This window comes from Natator depressus, chromosome 10 (genome assembly GCF_965152275.1).
Source record: "Natator depressus isolate rNatDep1 chromosome 10, rNatDep2.hap1, whole genome shotgun sequence".
NCBI classification, from domain to species: Eukaryota; Metazoa; Chordata; order Testudines; family Cheloniidae; genus Natator; species Natator depressus.
The window spans coordinates 57,953,671-57,972,637 of NC_134243.1; the positions used below are offsets into that span (position 1 = coordinate 57,953,671).

Sequence of the window (18,967 nt, forward strand, 5' to 3'; positions counted from 1 at the left end):
GTCTGAAGTAAATAGGATGAAATTCAATAAGGACAAATGCAAAGTACTTCATTTAGGAAGGAACAATCAGTTGCACACATACAAAATGGGAAATGACTGCCTAGGAAGGAGTACTGTGGAAAGGGATCTGGAGGTCATAGTGGACCACAAGCTAAACGTGAGTCAACAGTGTAACTCCGTTGCAAAAAAAGTGAACATTATTCTGGGATGTATTAGCAGGAGTGTTGTAAGCAAGACACAAGAAGTAATTCTTCCACTCTACTCTGTGCTGATTAAGCCTCAACTGGAGTATGGTGTCCAGTTCCAGGCGCCACATTTCAAGAAGGATGTGGACAAATTGGAGAGAGTCCAGAGAAGAGCAACAAAAATGATTAAAAGTCTAGAAAACATGACCTATGATGGAAGATTGAAAAAACTGGGTTTGTTTAGTCTGGAGAAGAGAAGACTCAGGGGGGACATGAAAACAGTTTTCAAGTACGTAAAAGGTTGTTACAAGGAGGAGGGAGAAAATTTGTTTTTTTCTTAACCTCTGATGATAGGACAAGATGCAATGGGCTTAAATTGCAGAAAAGGAGGTTGGGACATTAGTGTATCATTGCCCAGTCAAGCACCTGAATTTCCAGCAAATAGCCTTGAGCAATACTGTCCTTTCAAAATGAACTCCCTGTTATTGAACGTGAATAGGCAGCAATACAAAATAAAAGAGCAGCAGTTGTTTGTTTGGAATCCTCACCAGCAACTACTCACCAGCAAATACAAACCACACAACAGAACGAGCGTGGTCGCTTTAGGTAAGCTATTACCAGCAGGAGAGTGGGCTTGTGGGGGGTGGGGGGCGGGGTGAGAAAACCTGGATTTGTGCTGGAAATGGCCCAACTTGATTATCATACACATTGTAAGGAGAGTGATCATTTTAGATAAGCTATTACCAGCAGGAGAGTGGGGTGGAGGAGGTATTTTTTCATGCTTTGTGTGTATAAAAAGATCATCTACACTTTCCACAGTATGCATCCAATGAAGTGAGCTGTAGCTCACGAAAGCTCATGCTCAAATAAATTGGTTAGTCTCTAAGGTGCCACAAGTACTCCTTTTCTTTTTGCGAATACAGACTAACACGGCTGTTACTCTGAAACTTGGAATCCTTGTGATTTTGCCTCCTGCAGTTACAAACCCTAAAAACAAACAGAACAATGAATGCCTAATATCAGTGTGAGAGACAAGGTGGATGAGAAGGAAGGCTCTGGGTCGCATGTAAGCTTGTGTCTTTCACCAACAGAAGTTAGTCCAGTAAAAGATATTATCTCACCCCCCTTGTCGCTCTACTATCATGAGACCAACATGGCTACACCACCACTGCAAACATAATACAAGTGTGCTCATTCTTTCTATGGATTTGTAAGTGGCACCTGGACATTTCCTGTCCTAGCAGTTCAGTCACATCACCACAACAGGAATCAGACGTCTCATACCATTCTACCGACTGGTCAATTAGCGTGTAAACGCTGGTGGAACAACTTAGCCAAAAAAAAAAAATAGTTGCAATGAGCAACTAAAAAAAATGACTAAGAAAACCCCAAGAAAGTGATGCACAAAGTAAAACCACCATAGCTAAAACACAGGGGAAAAGAAAGAGGAAATTCCCTGGTTTGGGGCTTTTATTCTATAACAAATGCCATTTCCCTTTTCCCCACAGCTTGCCAAACAGCTGATATATTCCTTTCCCTGACCACCTGTGGAAGAGTTTGGAGAGGATGAAATTAGATTAATCCTTGTTTCCCAGAGATCAAGTGCTCCTGCATCCTGTCCTGATGCGCAGGGGTTCTCACAACACATTTTTTGGTGGCCTCAGAGTGCGCCCATCACCTCTTGCCGGTGGCTACTCTGACAAACCCATCTCTCTGTCCTTGGCTCCCACAGCCCGTCAGTGAGAGCCCGCCCCGAGGAAGGTGGGTCAGGAACTCACCAGCTGCCTATGGAGTCCCAGGCTCCCCGCGCCTCAGCCAAGTGGGAACGGGGAGCTGCCCAGAGGAGCGCCCCAGTGCCCAAACCCCTGCAGACACCTCCACCAACAAGAGTAACCTCTGGCGGCGCACCAGTTGGCCCCACGTGTCTCCAGAGGTGCTGCCTGGAGCCCCTGAGGAGGCTGCGTGGTGTAGGGCACTGATCCCTGCTGCTGGTGCCAGCACAGACACCAAGGCGGCGCATCTCACTGCCCTTAGTAACAGCTATACAGGAGCAACTGCTGGGGTCTGCAGAGGGTTGCTTTGCTCCCCTACCCTCATCTCTGCTCATGCTTTGGAAGCTGTTGTGGCCGCAAAAAAAATCCGATGATGGCCGCGTTTGAGAAACCCTGGCTTACATCACCTTGAAGTCTAGTTTGGTGGCACTGTCACCGAGCACTTGGCTTCCCAAATGCACTGAAATCGAGACATGGTTTTAGGAGCCAATTTTCAGAAAGTTGAGGCCCAAGTCCATTCACATATGCAATTGTGGGCCTACTTTGTGTGCACTATTATTGCCATTGCATGTACAAACTGGGTTCTTCATGCATGTATGTGTCTGGAGTAACGCATGTAATTGTAGTGACCGCATCCATATATCATGTACACAACTGCATGTGCATTGCCCAGGTTTCAGTTTTCAGAAACTTTGGTCCTTCATGTTTGAGAGCTTGTTAATTGCTCAGGCCCTTTGCCTCCAAAGACCCTAGACTAATTTTATGAGGCTGTGTAAGTATATACAGATATATGTGAATTCTTCATCATTCCAGTTGTCACAGCTTTGTAGCCCTGCGAAACAGGCTAGATTTCCCTATGAGGCAGTGTTTTCAATGAACATGCTGTAGTTCAAACGCGTACTTATTCAAATATGCATATATTTAAATTAAACCTAATTAATCTTGTGCATGTGTCACCAACCCTCTCAGAAGCAGGCAGGATTCAGAAGCCTTTTTTTTTTTTTTCCTTCAAATTTATAGTGAGCATCTTCCTGTCTAAAGGAAGGAGTTGGGGCTCTGATTATAACAGAGCATACCTGCTTCCCAGGTAAGGATTCTAACTTGCACTGTAGTCCATTCTCCCAATGGTGAACCAGGGCTGTTGATTAGTCGATAGTCACATGGTAACAGCCTAGATTTCAGCAATGGAATCCCTGGAATGGAATACCCCATGCCTGAGGAACGAGAGAGGCAGGCTGTCTTTACTCACTTGACAAAAGAGCCTGTCACAGTTAAACAAAGCTGGTAGCTCTTTGGCTGTCACACAAAAGGGTCGGGTTTGTTGGATGGTCTCCAGCGCTCATGTGTCCCCCCAGAACAATCAGACAGAACTGGTATAAAATAGCATTTAGTCTCCTCCTCCTCCACTAGCTCCTTGAAAGCCCATCCTTGGGGTCAGAGCTGTGACCTACCAGCTCCACGGCTATTTTGCAAACTACAAAGGTTCATTGTTTATATACTCTACTGGGACTCTGAAGTTAGGAACAGGAAGGGCACCTTTCCTACACTGGTCATCTCGCACCAGGATCACATTTAGAAAGGGATCACATTTTCTGTACACTAAATCAGCTTGGCCACTAGTGAGGCTGGAGGGGAGGAGGCCAATCCCCATTCAAAGATCATTCTCAGGACCAGAGATGGGCTCATTCTCTCTCCACCTCAGATTGTTGGTTGAAAAAGGCTCCTAATATTGCTTTGGTTTCTGCCAGAGCAGCTTCACTCTTCTGCTGTCAGTTCACACTCATGAGACAGATTGAAAGGAATCACTGTCCCCAACAGGACAAGAAATTCTGGCTGGGCTCAAACTCCCGTATTCTGCAAAATGCAAGCCTTGCAAAAATAAAGCTTACACTTGTGACTTGTGGTCAGGAAATGAAGCAACCAGATAGCGATTTATGCTGACTTCTATGTACTTAGCAATCCAAAATTACCCATATACCCACATTCAAAATCTAATTGGCGATAGAAAATAAATAGGCCTAAAAATTAAATATGCATCAATTATACAATTAGGGCAACCACATAAACAATGTGGCCCACCCTGTTTGGTTGGTCTGTTCTAAAACACGGCCATCAGACCAGATAAAAAGACGAAGGCACGGGAGTGTGTGTGTGTTGTCGGTCATACCTGACCCACACCCCGTGAACCGAAGGGACGTGCACTTCTCGACTGTCTGTACCTGGCCAGTGTGGAAAACGGCTGACTGAAGGGTAACGTATTTTTCGGACGAATGCAGGGTAAGTCCATGGAGTAAAGAAGTCTGGTCGCTCGAGCTGAACTGATCATAGTCGTATCGATACTGTAGTACAAAATCAATAGTAGATGGCTGATGCATAATAGCTTTGCATGTGTTATTGCTTGTCTTTTACATAGTCCTAGTAAATGCATGTAGCGCTGTCGTTCATCAGCTTTATGTTGCCTTTTACACCAGGAATATAGAGCTGGTGAATAATAGCTTTACCTATGCTTGTCTTCGGGGCTTTTATTATAACCTGCCAGGACCAGCATATGTAGAGTCACTGTTCAGGAACTTGCAAATGGTCCACAATATTACTTGTACTTGGGCTTGTCTTCAATACAATCTACCTTTTGTATTAATTCTTATTCAGTGCTGGTCTTTGGTTTTCCTTTTCTTGTTTTGTTTATGCTGTTATTATAGTCAAAAATCATTAAAAGCCTTCCTTGAGGAATAATCAGTAGTTCTTACTTATTTTATATGGACACCACTTAACCTCATTACATCTGTGTTAGGTGGTAGGAAGTAGCGAACACCTGGGGGCGAAATAGGGTCCCGAGGCGTGCCTCTTTCTTCCTTTATCTCCGCAGTTTTGCATCCATTCTTTTCGCAGAGTCTGGCTGGAGCTTGCATCTGATGATGAGCTTGGAGAGGTTGTGGGGTTGTTTGAAGGCCAGATGAGGGAGCTCAGGAAGATTTCTTTCAGGATGTTGTCCCATCGAGTTTAGATTGGAATTGCTTAATTATACCTAGTATGGGTTCCATTGTGGGGTGGCAGTTGACAAATAGGGGTGTGCAGTTGGATGGGGTTTTATATCTGGATTGAAGCAGGTTCTCTTGGGGTATTTTGGTGGCATGTTCCATGATGCAATCTACTTCTCTGGTGGGGTATCCTTGTTTGGTGAAGACAGTTTTAAGTGTGTTAAGGTATATATCCTGGACTTTGTTCTACCATATTCTGTGGTATCTGAGTGCATGACTGTAGATAACAGACTTTTTGATGGGTTTGGGGTGCTTACTTGATCTATGAAGGTAGCGTGTGGTGATCCGTGGGTTTCTTGTATATAGTTGTCTGTAGGAATCCATTGCTGAAGCTGATCGTGGTGTCCAGGAGGTTGGCATCTACTTCCTGAGCAAATTCAAGAAACAAATAATCAGCCCCAGAGGTCTCACCATCTATAACCCTCTGACCACTACATACAACTCCATATATGCTGAGCAGCTCTGCAGAAGAACTGCAGAAAAACTGAGGAACCACTGGGCTTCACATACTCCACAAAGGACCACCTCAAACAAGAAATCATCACATGCTCCCAAACCCTGGAAGAATCAGGAAATGCAAGAAGCCCAAAACTACCACTAAAAAAACTTGATCACAGCCATCCAACACAAAAACAAAAAGCAGAACCAACTACAACAACTCCACAACTTACAGAACACCACTTCTGGGAGAAACCATGGCACCAGGACCCACCACATGGATACTAAATGACACTCCATCATCATCAAGATTATCCCTAACTGGAGCCGAATTATCTATACTCTTCCAGGGATTGAACTTCCGCCCCCACCACAGAACCTGATACCATTCTAACATGTGGAGAACTAAAAGAATTCTTCCACCAACTCCCCCTCAAAAAAGTCTTTCACAACAATGATAGAACCACCCACAATTAGCAGCTCCCCCGCAGCAGAATTATCTGAGTTGACACCCCACTGCAGATGAAACCTACTCATGATTATTACATTGATTGCTTCAGGAAAAAAATGGACTGTGAAATCCTTAACAAACATCACATCCACCACAATCTCTCTACCACCAAGAGGACGGCTATACAGTCCTTAAAATCCAACCACCAGATAGTGATCAACTACCACCCATCAATACAATTCTGTCTAGAGCACTCCCACACTAACATCGACTTCCTGGACACCACAATCAGCTTCAACAAAGGAACCCTACAGACACAATCCACTGATCACCACATCCATGGGCACCAACTCCATGGATGTTCCAGGGCTGGAGCACCCAGGGAAAAAAATTAGCGGGTGCTGAGCACCCGTCTGCAGCCAGCTCCTCTCCTCTCGTCCACCGGCAGCCCCGCCGATCAACTCCTCCCCCCTCCCTCCCAGCGCCTCCTTCCCGCTGCTATCAGCAGGAGGCTCTGAGGGAGAGGAGCGAGGATGGGGCACGCTTGGAGGAGGGGGCGGAACTGGGGGGGAAGACATGGGGCAGAGCAGGGGTGGGAAGAGGCAAGGTGGGATCTTGGGGGAAGGGGCAGGGTGGGGGCAGTTCCAGAGTGGGGGGATTGAGCACCCCCGGTGCCCAGAGGAAGCTGGCGCCTGTGACCACACCTACCTGTCACAGACCCAGTAGCCACCCCACGCACAACAGACAAACACCTTCAAAAGAGGAGCCTGGGAGCTTAAGTTGATAACTTTGCTAGACACTAAAACTCATGGGCTGAATATGGTTTATTACAACAATCTATAACCCACTAACCCTCCTCCCTCCCCCCAGCTGCCTTATTTTTTTCCCTCTCCCTTCCTTTCCCCTCTATGACTGGAGAGGTGTTAACAGGCCACTTCACCTTGAATGATCCCTTGAAATATGTATTAACTACTTATGCTTAACAATCTGTTCCACCTTTAGCATCTGAAAAAGTGGGTTTTTTTACCCACAAAAGCTTATGCCCAAATAAATCTGTTAGTCTTTAAGGTGCCACCGGACTCCTTGTTGTTTTTGTGGATACAGACTAACACGGACAGTCTGAGTACATTTCCCAGCTCTGAAGAAGAGCTCTGTGTAAGCTCAGAAGCGTTTCCCTCTCAGCAACAGCAGTTGGTCAAATAAAATATATTACCTCACACACCTTGTCTCACTGAATTTCATGAATATGGCTAGTGCGGAATATGAAACAGAGACCCAGTTCCTGTTTCCTGCTACAGCCCCTTTGCAATATTTTAGAAAACTAGCCTCCTGATTATTTCTCCACCTTGGGGGAAATCCTAGGAGCTATAGACTGACTCAGTTCTACTCCCTCCCCAGTGACATGGATGTGGTTGGGGGAGGGAGCGGAGGAAGATCTATGCTGGAAGATTGCTACACTGACTAATCCCCAGGTGGCAAAATGGCCCCTTGTGGGCTGGTACTGGTTGTCATAACTTAGAAGAACCCTGAAGCTGTTCTAAATTGTACCAGCAACTAAACGGTCCTAAGAGTTGGGGTGCTCAGAACTCACTAAGCTCAGCTCATCTGAACCCAAGGTTCAAGGCCACAGAGTGCACATAAGACCTCGGAAGCGCAGACTGGAGAGAAGAATTCTGTCACTACCTTTCAGGGACTGCCCGAGAAAGGGTGAGAGGCTCTTCTCAATTTGAAAAACATTTATCCATGCACAGACCTCCCACTGTGATCCCCTCTCCCCCACAACATTTAATAAACTCATAGTTCAGACAGAAATTTTGACCTGGATTCTGAGTTTAATTTTATCTTAAAAATAGCTGGATACTAGACAAAATATTCTCTAGAACAACAAGGCACAATGAGTTGGGTTTAAAGTCAACACCAGGGCCTTATCCAGGAAGTTCCCTGCTTTGGTTGGCTTGTGTTACAACTTTTGCATTGTTTTATTGTCTTTTTTAATTCTCCCTCATTCCTCTTTTTATAGCAGTTATGACTGACACAATAAACCATTTTCTTCTTACTTCAGAAAAACAAAATACATCAAATTCCCACTAACCCAGGGAAATCTAGACTTAAGTCTGCAGTTTTGTCTTTAAACCATTGTACATAGGATATTACATGGACTGCCTGACAATGATTTGGCCTCTCATAGGGGTGGTGTGTCAGATCAGCCACCATTTGGAGACCACTGCAACATATCACAGAGGCACTGTACTGAGTTGTAGCACAAACTCAGTGGGCTGATTTGCAGAAAATCACACACTTTACATTTCCTTTACTTATTTTTTTATGAAGTTGTTTACACAGGAAACCTCAGCCCAGATACAGTATCTGGTTTTCAAGGAGCTCCGGTTTTATGTTCCGTTTTCTAATAATGTTGACAAAAGCAGGAGGAGGTCAGACAGTGAGTGAGTGGCTCAGCTGGGATTAGAAACCAGTATCCTTCTGGCTCCCAGTGCTTTGCTCTAAATGACTGGACCACCCTGTCGTTCCTTTGTAGTCCGCCTTCCTTTGTTTGTTTTTGATGTGTTTAAGAAAAGAATTAAGAGAGCTGTAGTATAGAACTGTGCATATCTGACATGCACGTTCTGTAGAAGCAGCATCTAAAAATTACCATCACGAGAGTGGGCCTTTTCTATTGCACAATAGAATCACTCAGACCACTCTGCCCGTACAATGAAAACTTGATAAACTTGCCAGTCAAAGGTGCACAGAGGAGGGATTGGACAGGAGGAGAATGTAATAATACCCAGTAATAATACTCTTATGATACAGATACAAAGATTCAAAGATGAAAAGAAGATAGTCTATACAAATGTTTATATACAAAATGGCAAGCAAGTGTTCTGCTGGCTACTACAACCCTAGCTTTTGCTCTCTTCTCCTCTTTCATGGGGTCTCAGTGTCTTAAGAAAAATAATAATTTTCCTATAAACCTTTCATTAAAAAAATTATTCTGTAATTGTTTTCTTTTCCCTGGTAGCCAAATCCCCTAGAGCAAGTTGTGAAATGTGATTCTGAAATTCTGGCTGCAAAACTGGGCCTGAGTAACACAGCAAAGGCAATATCTTAAATATGTAACATAATCAGCACATTATGGAAATGTGAACAAACTAAATGCTTTATGAACCCGGATGATCACTAAAGGATGTTGCTCAGTCCGCAAAGGAGAGGGACATGCTGCTATGTTACTTGATGAGTACAGTTAGCAAAAATTAAGTAACTGAAATGCACAGCTCCACTAGTGACATAGGAAGTTCAAGCAGGCTAAAAACATCAACATTTAATTACTGAAATATGCTGCTTGATCCTAAAATGCATACAAACTCAACTAGTGCATAACTGAGCACACTCAGCAAAGCATGCAGCTGGCACTATACAAATGACAGTTGCACACATCTTCTAGAATGTGTTACAAAATCAGCTATAAATCAGAACAAATTATTTAACTCAATCAAGAAAGGAGGAAAGCATGTGAGTTGAAAAGCATGAAGATAAATCAATGAAATACACAGGTTAACCAGCAAATGATACAACCCAATAACCAAGATACAGTACCTAGAGGAAAAAATTTTTTTTAATGGAGACTGCACATTAAAAAGGCACATATGCTAAACTAGGAAAATATTTGCCTACTGATTCTCAACCATTTGTATTGATCTTTACAACTTGGTGCATCAGATGTGTAGAACAAGGCCAAAGGAAATCAATATGCATTACTGCAATGAAATATTTCAGAGTAGCAGCCGTGTTAGTCTGTATTCGCAAAAAGAAAAGGAGTACTTGTGGCACCTTAGAGACTAACCAATTTATTTGAGCAGTAGCTCACGAAAGCTTGTGCTCAAATAAATTGGTTAGTCTCTAAGGTGCCACAAGTCCTCCATTTCTTTTTGCAATGAAATAGTACATCATTTTCAAAAGGTCATTCACTTTGAGACCCCATGGCCTTACAAAAACCAGGTCAGTCAGTCCTCACATCCAAGTCCCAGCAGGGGAAGCTTTCTACATCATTAACATCTTTATTTCCTACCATTCTATATTTATCAATAGTTTTTGTTTGCTTTTTTTACAGTGGATGGGTGAAATCCTGAGTCCATTGAAATCACTGGGAGTTTTCCCACTAATTTCAAAGGGGCCAGGATTTTACCCTACAGTTCTGAAAGGTACATTTTAGTTAACAGAATTATCCCAGATAATGAGAATTAAAGCCTAAAGTCCTCCTCATGCATCAACAAAGTTAAAGAAAAATCTTTTTTATTTAAATCCTGCACCTTCTCTTTTAACATTTTGTTTCTCATATTCTTCTATATAACAATTCACTTATCTGACCTTTCACCTCATTCAGACATCTCTGGTCTATGTAGCAGCCTCCTGCTGAACCTGTGAATAATTTGTTCCCACCACCCACTGCACATGAGAAGTTTTAATTGGAGCCTGAGCCATGAAGTTCACATCTGGACCAGAAGTTTCTCAAATACTGGAGGTGTGGAACTGGATATAGGCCCCTCTCTAGCTTTCGTTTTTTCCTTCTCCACCCATGCAGTAGAAGGAAGATGATCTTTTAAACGTTTAAGTGTTTTCCTGAATCGGGATCCCTTCTTAAATCAGGGCTTGTGTGCGTAGGCAGTATAGTCTGGTAAAGAGTGTTGAAGAATATGGGGGCTATGTTTTTGACTGGTATATTTTTTACATTTAGCTGAAAGAAGTGCTGATGCACCTGCATGACAGTTGGGCCAACTCATCTGTCATCTATGCAGTCTCTCTCATACAACCAATGAAATTATTGCATGCAAATTACCTATGGAGTCAAGCTGGTGATTGCTTGAGCTACCACTGATATCACAGTGCTCTTGGATTCTTGGCATGGCCTAGATACATGCCTTACTGTAGCTGTACCCGACAGTGGTGTAATCTGTAAAGTCAAAAAGGCTGAGAACTTAAGAACGGGATGGTACTAGACTGCAAAGCCCAGTGATGATTGAACCTGCTGATAGGCTAAACAAAGAAATTTCTCAACCATGCTTGTAGAAACTTCCATTGTGTCACACTGACTCAAGACATTCTAGGCTTCAGAGTGACACACAGACAGTGTGACATTCCCAGAATCTTCTTACATAGACACTTTGCACTTATATAGTACTTCCAGTTCAAGAATCTTAACATACTTCATGGATATCAATGGATTAAAGCGTCACAATCCCTTAGTGATATGTATGTTTTACTATTCTCATTTTACACATAAGGAAATTGAGGCACAGAGAAACTAAGTAGCATAGTCAAAGGGCATGGCCTGTTAGAGAATGAGCCAGGACTAGAGCCCAGATCTCCTAATGCTCAGACCCATGAATTTGCAGTTGGACCATCTGTGAGCTGCCAGAAAATTTAATATAAAAAGGTACATATTTGTTTAAAGAGAGAACAACAACTGCAACATGAGTTTAGTTAGGCAGAAAGTAATTTAAATGACCATCGTTAGCAATTTAATTCTTATGACAGGTCACGTGACATCTGTAAATGACTACAAGCTTCCAGAAGCTCAGTTGAATCTCAGCTGAAAAACACCACCTCAGTGCCCTCTAATCCCAAGCAGAGGCACAAAGTACGGATACTTTAGACAGAAAGAGCAACACCCACTATATCACCAATGCCTGGACTCATCTTAGAAATAATCTGGCTCTGTTTATCCTGTGAAATATGCCAGGATCAAAGCAGGTCTAAAGGCTGATGGGAAAAGCTTGAAAAATTCTGAGTATGTGTAATCCACCAAAACCCCTTATGCATGTGTGGGCCTGTAGGGACGTCTACACTTTGAGCTGGGAGGTGTAATTTCAATCTCAGGTAGCCATATCAGCTCTAGGTCTGATTGAACTAGTGCACTGAAAATAGAAGTGTAGCCACCATGGTACAAGGGGTCAGCCGCCCCAAGGGTGATCCCATCTGAGACCCTAGGTACATACTTGGGTGGCTAGCCCCTCCTATTGCTTGCGTTGCTTGCACATCCAGCTTGAAGCGTACAGATACTTTATATCTCACAAGAACAGGCCTTCTTAGCTTTCCATTATTACTCACTTTTTGTTAGGCCAGCAGTGTCATGAGACTAGTTTCTCCTGAAATTCAGAAGTGCAGAGGTACATAAAATACTAGTGTGGGAAAAAAAGCAAGGAAACTTTCATAATCTGAAAAAGGATTTCATCTGAGTCTAGAACAAGGTTTACATGAGATGGATGGAGAAAGAATTGCTTACTAATCAATTTGGACATCCCTAATCAATCTCTTTATTATGAAAGTTGCTTTGGTTGGAATATCAGAGGTTCTCAATCTTAAAACATGGGGAGCTCCTGACAGGAGCTAAAAAATATTTTCTGTGCTAAACTTAAATAATTTAATCACTGAGGAGCTGACCTTCCAACCCTAATAAACTGTGAATAGATTCTGATTTTTGCTAGCCAAGGATCTGTGACATGCAAAACGTGACAGTTTAAATAGATATTCAGCTAATATCAGCAGAATAATTGCCAAGATATAATACAGAAGCGTTGCTTGGTCATGTTACAGAAAAGTTTAATTTGCAAATGAAATACCAATAGTTATTGATATGGTGCAAAGACAGGTGCCAGACAGCTCTCAAGGGATGATACTATTCAAATCAGAACTGTTCTCTGAGTGATGAGAGAAAGTGCCCTTTTCTGTTGCTTCAGCACAGACATTTAAGGATTTCTATCACCTTCAGACAATATTTGCAGAAATCTAAAGGAAAACCATCTTTCCCAGGTGAGCAGAGTTGTATTAATTTAGGTGAGCCCAAAGAATCAAAAGTGTTAACATTAAATAACAATGTTAAACAAGGATCAGGGCTTGGTACACAGACACCTCAGGCTGCTTAGTATCAGGGCAAACACACCATTAAACATTATTTATTTTAAATAATAAAAGGAGTACTTGTGGCACCTTGGAGACTAACCAATTTATTTGAGCATAAGCTTTCGTGAGCTACAGCTCACTTCATCGGATGTGAAGTGAGCTGTAGCTCACGAAAGCTTATGCTCAAATAAATTGGTTAGTCTCTAAGGTACCATAAGTACTCCTTTTCTTTTTGCGAATACAGACTAACATGCTGTTACTCTGAAACCTATTTTAAATAATAAATCTTTTATTAAAAAGATACAGAAACAGGAGGAAATATAGTTAAAGCATTTGAAAAGTATGGCTTTCATTTTAACATCCCTTGTTCCCTTTCGCTGGAGAGAGTTTTTAGAAGGAAAAACCCTTTGTCTGACAGTCTTGTAGATGGTATTACAGATGGTAATAGCTGTCCTTTGGGGGAAAAGATAAGTTAGTTGAAATGGGCTGAAGATGCTGTTAAAGTAGGGTGTCCAGATGTCCCAATTTTATAGGGACAATCCCGATATTTGGGGCTTTGTCTGATATAGGCACCTATTTCCCTCCATCCCCTGTCCCAATTTTTCTCACTTGCTGTCTGGTCACCCTATGTTAAAGTCCAATCCCATTTCATAGAAGAAAAGGCAAATGCAGGCAGAAGGGTAAAGAAGAAAACAGCAAAGACAGAAAATGCAGCTTCTATCTCTAGCGTTGACTTTCACTTGCAACCTCACTGCTGGAAAAAAACAGGCACAGCACATGGTCTTATCAGCCACTCTGTTGTACCAGTGTCAGGCTGGTTAGAGCATTGCTTTATCTGTATTTTTATGGTCATAGGCTTACAGCAGTGTTGCAAAATATACAGACTTGGCCAGGTAAGCCAGACTCTTACTGAACAGAAGACAAAAAAAAGAGAACAAATAAGGTGGGGAAGGAAAAGGACGCGTGCAGGGAGGGGAAGGGCCAACAAAATCCCACATTCCAGATGGTATTCAGGATTTAGCCAGAGCTGGTGGAGATGGCAATGTCATCTTGGTCCCTCTCTTTGGCCTGGTCTTGTCAGGACACGTCTTGGAATTCGGATGATGAAGGCCAACAATGTCACAGCAGACCCTTGGGTCCCAGGAGATGGTGTGGGTGGCAGGCATGATGACAAAGGTTGCTGCAGCGGTTGTTGGCAAAACAGCTTCTTCTGCTGCTTCTAATCCTTTTTGTTTTATTTTTAGGATTCCAAAAAGGTTACGGTTAGGGTTGGAATTGCTCATCCCCTCGTTATTTTGTTCACCAATTAGGCCTAATTTATGACACACCATTTTTGGTCCATTGATTTCTGGTCCCACATTTCATTAGTTTACCAGATATGATCTTAACACAGTCCTTGAATTATATTAGTAGGCCTCTTTGTTTGGACTAATTCACTCTGACTCCCTTTTGCACCATTTCCCACCCATATCTATTGTTAGAGGTTATTGTGACAGTTAATAAACTTTCACCCACTTCCTTTAATTCAGACTATAATTAGGATAAAGTTGTAGGCCCAATTATTACGAGACCTAACTGTATGGATAAGGGCAGTATTAATTTAATCTATATCTTTATTAGAGTTTACAACAAATATGGCTCTTTCCTCTATATTATTTTTATAAGCTTTTTATAAGATTTTCTATCTTCTTGTAAAACAGAATGTTCTGGATTAAATTTACCTTTCCAAGTGGAAGGAAATATAGAAACTTGCTTATAACAATAATATTTCCAGGACAATTTTTCCTTAACATATTTTAAATACATGCATTCTGCAGTATGCAGTTCAAACACCAAATCAACGAGAATTCAACATAAAAAGTAGAAATGAATGCATTTGGCTGATATACTTTATTTTAAATGATTTTTCTTTTACAGTTTAGTGTACCTGGAGGTAGCTGCAATGTTAATTGATCTTTTCTCAGTGGCTTGAAAGAATAGTAATTTATGAACATTAAGATAAGAGTGCTGAAACAGAACTGAAAATTATCAGCTGTTTACAGTTAAATTCATGTTAAAATATAAAATAAAACAAAAAATAAATCACAAGAGGTTATCGGATGATTGTCAATACAACATAGCGCAGATTTTCCAGATTTTTTTTTTAACATTACTGAAGTAGTACAAAGGAGATCACTGAAAAGGGATTAATTTATATAAACCAGAAAACTAATTAACTGGAAAGCATATACACATTTCAGAGATAACGTAATCTGGATGATGATAGTAACTTATTTCCTATAAATGTCAGGTGCTATTGAAATCATATATAAGATGATGATGATATGGGCTCTGATCCTGCAATTTACAACAAGGGAATGGATTGCTGCACCCTCACATTGTAAATGGCAGGATTGGGGCCTTAATTGTTTTGTTTCTATGTAACCACATTGGAAGAGATGTGATATTTCCTTGTCAGGATGGCTGTTTACATACTTTTTAAAAAAAACAAAAACAAACAGCTGCTTCACTTTCAGAACTGCCAAGCTTAACTTCTTCTGTAGGTAAGTCTGCAGGAGTAAAAGGAAAATTTTAACACCTCCAGGTTCTAATAATTTATAACTACATCAAAATAAATGGTTATTTGGTCGACGCAGCAGAGAAATGCTTACTTAAATATCGTTTGAAAGAAGTTGCTAATCAGATAGGATTTAGCTATGGCTTATTATCAAAATTATTTGGCAACAGATTTCCAAAGATGCTAAATTTGCAAAAGAGCAAAGCAGGGAGGAGGCATGATACAAATTATACAGGTGATAATACATTTAGTAATCAACTGTAAAAAGTTTAAAATAAAACCCACAAATTTCCAATACATGTTTTTCAAAGTTTCTTTACAAGACTGATCAAGATAATCTCCAAAGTGCCATAAACTGCATATATTCCTGGAGACTGCAAAATGTTATGAACAGGCACTAAAGATAGAAATATAAAATCAGATTACAGGGTATATGTTAAATATTAACTTTTCCTCAAACCTGGGCTTCATCCTGCTAGGTACAGAGCACTCTGGGACCAGTTAATCAAAGCACTTAAGAACATGCTTAACTTGCAGCCCATGAGTAATCTTACCAAAAGCAATGGGAGTGCTCACAGGCCTCAGGTAAACCAGTTGCTTAAAAAGTGTTTTGCTGATAAGGCCCAGAATGCTCTGCACCTGGCAGCAATGAGCTATCTTTGGGAAAAGATGTTGCAAGAAATAACTAAAATTGTTCTCAGTATTCCCTACTAATGGCAGATGGCTTTGTAGACAAAAGATTCCTATAACCCTAAGACCAACTCTTGCTCACCATACACAAGTGATGGTCTCTTTGAAGTCAATAAACGGGATTTGGATTTTAGGGGTTTAATCATGCAAGCCAGCATCTGATCTCTAATTTGTAGATGACATATAGTAAAATTTATACTGAATTTAAAATTCAACTGTGTTTCTTGCCTTGAAAACAATGAATCTGCTCCCTTAATACATGTATTCTTAAAATGTATTTGTTTCTTTTTTTAGTTAAAACGCATAATGTTCAAAATAGATTTAAGTACTTTTCATATGAAACTGATCTATAAAATTTTTGAAGCTTTACAAAATGGCACTAGAGTAGTTAACAAAAAGGTCTAGTTTAAAATATTTACACTCTATACATCAGTTTCCCCTACTTACAATTCTTAAATAATCTTCTGCACTATGGTTTCTTAAATTCTAGGAAAAAAACCTTTAGCAACAACCTCAAATAAAGTAGTGTTCAATGACTTTCAGATGGCTCTCATTTCGGTTTACTTAATTTAAAAAGAATTTTAGCAAAATCACATTTCTGATTTGAAACATCATCCCAGTTATAAATGTTTTCTCAAAGGTAACAGGTACATGCCATATTTCTAGATGTTTTACAATGCAATCTTGCTTTCTGTTTTCTTTGTCACACAAAGAAGATCTAAATATGAAAATGGCACAATACAGATGTAAAGATCTTCAGCTCTCAATTCTGTTTAGTCTTTTGCCTCTTGGAATCTGCAGGTCCTTGATAACAGATCAGCCTAAATTAGTTTCACAGAATCACAGGTTTGAGTCAGTTTTAGCTTTTTGTATCATTGTCTTTTGAGGATTTATATCCTGAAGGTGCTTCATAAAGGCTCTCTCCATCCGTACTGAAATCATCATCATCATCATCTTCTTCATCATCGCCATCATCAAGATCAGTAAACACTTTACTTGGTGACTTCTTCCGTCTGCTACAACAAAAATATATACATGTCTATACAGCGATACCATATGGATGTATGTGTAACATGTACATGTACTCTGGAAAACGAACATCGTAGCACTGATTATATTAATTCTGGTTGGGATTAGTGCCTGTGTTACTTTAAGTAAGTCACAGGGATTTATTCTCCTAAATTATTTAGGGTAGGATTTTCAAAAGCATCTAAATACCCCAAACCGCTATCTATATAATAGCTTACATACGTACATGTGTGGAATGAAACCCATGTAATAAATTCATTTACCACATAGCTCCACAATTTATCATGCATCTTTGAGCACCTCACCTGTATACTAATTTACCACAGCTGGCACTTATTCAGACATTTCCAAACCTCTCAAAAGCTTCAAATATCCATCACTTTGAAATGTTTCCTCTAGCATATGTAGTTTACACAGAATACAGGGTGGGGAGGGCTGAACAACATTCCTGAAAATTTCACCCACCTCCAACTCATGTTGATAAAAACTTTATAATACACCATAACACATCCTACACACATATATATACCCACATGCTATGTGTGTGTGTGTGTGTGTGTGTATATATATATATATATACACACACACACACACACACACACACTCTCCCCTACATAGTAAATATCTTTTTACTAACTTTAGCAGAGTAAACGTCTAAATTTGATCTTTTCCTAAATCTCCCCCAAGATTAGAATGTTTTTTCAGGGCCTTTTAGTTAACGTACAACAGCCAGGAGAAACTCCAAACTTTGCACCCAGGCCCCTCCAGCAATGGCTCTGATAAAAAAAACACTTTTACAATTAAACACAGAAGACCTATTCCCTTCAATTATCATAAGTAAGTTTATCTCTGCAATGAAATACAGTTATTCTGTTCTCTGACAATGGGCACTTGTTCCCCTGCCTCACCAGCTCTGCTCAGAGAGCCTGGTAAACTGGGCTGACAACTGGAGCACCTACCAGGGCCAGGAGGGAGGGAATTTGCAGAGGAGGTATTGCAGGAGCGTTGCTGCCAGCTCTGCATCTGAGGCAGCAAACACCCTAAACTGTCAGAGGGCAGTCCCAGTCTGATGGGCTGGAGCAGTAACAGATTAGCATTTTCCAGTTGTTTTATAAGTACAGAATTGGTTTTGAGCAACGGATGCATAAACAACGATCTGGAACTACAGAGTCCCTGGTTTTATGCTCCTACAGTATAATTTAAAATGAAATTTGACAAAGAAAAGCATTGTTCGCAGGCTAAGATTATGTGAGCCAAGTTAAGCATGAAAGAAAGTCGGGGAAATGATGGCTTACAAGGGTAATGTACAAAGGCCTTTAATTTTTGCACTAATTCTCAATGCTCCTATAAGACATTCATAAGTATTCTGTGAGAACTGCACTGAAGTGTACATTTGGTGGTGTGTGGGTCTGTTCTAGGTATCTGCTTTTATAAGAAATCCCACCTTAACTCCTTCTTTATAGCATTAAGTTGTCCTTGCAACTGATCATTCATGTCCATTTGCTCTTCTAACTCCCTCTGAAGTTTCTTTTTGGCACTTTCCAGTCTGTCTATTTCTTCTTCAGCTTCTTCAACCTGACGTTTCATTGCTTTCAAACGCAAACTCAACTGAAATATTTAAACAGCAGCTGATTAGAGGAATATTTTGATAAAGGAATTCTGTTCTCCCAGAATCTATGAGCTGGGAAATGAAGTCTCAGCTTTGCCAATGTCATGATATTGCAGAACCGTACCTGGGCAGCAGTTGAAAGTCAGCATTAGTCTTTGAAACCAATCAAGTAATGGTAAATGTAGTTTTTGAAATTGAAAAGAACAAAACAGATACCTCCTACCTACTGTGAGGATGTATAATAGTATAGACCAATGCAGTGGTAGAATCCAGTGTTCAATAAAGAAAAAAAACCTGAGCC

The 18,967-nt window shown here is 40.8% G+C and overlaps 1 protein-coding gene across 3 annotated transcripts in view; it reads right to left on the reverse strand.

The window, feature by feature from the left end:
• Nucleotides 1-14,662: 14,662 nt before the first annotated feature.
• Nucleotides 14,663-18,967, reverse strand: part of CGNL1 (cingulin like 1) — a 114,492-nt gene continuing 110,187 nt past the window's right edge. For 2 of the 3 annotated variants that reach the window (XM_074966261.1, XM_074966259.1), the window contains exons 18-19: nt 18,502-18,665; nt 14,663-17,044 (exon numbers count right to left, since the gene is read on the reverse strand). In XM_074966261.1, the coding sequence (XP_074822362.1) occupies nt 16,888-17,044; nt 18,502-18,665 (321 nt within the window). In that variant the 3' untranslated portion in view covers nt 14,663-16,887. The remainder of the gene's footprint in view (nt 17,045-18,501; nt 18,666-18,967) is intronic. The other variant, XM_074966260.1, reaches the window with a different exon arrangement.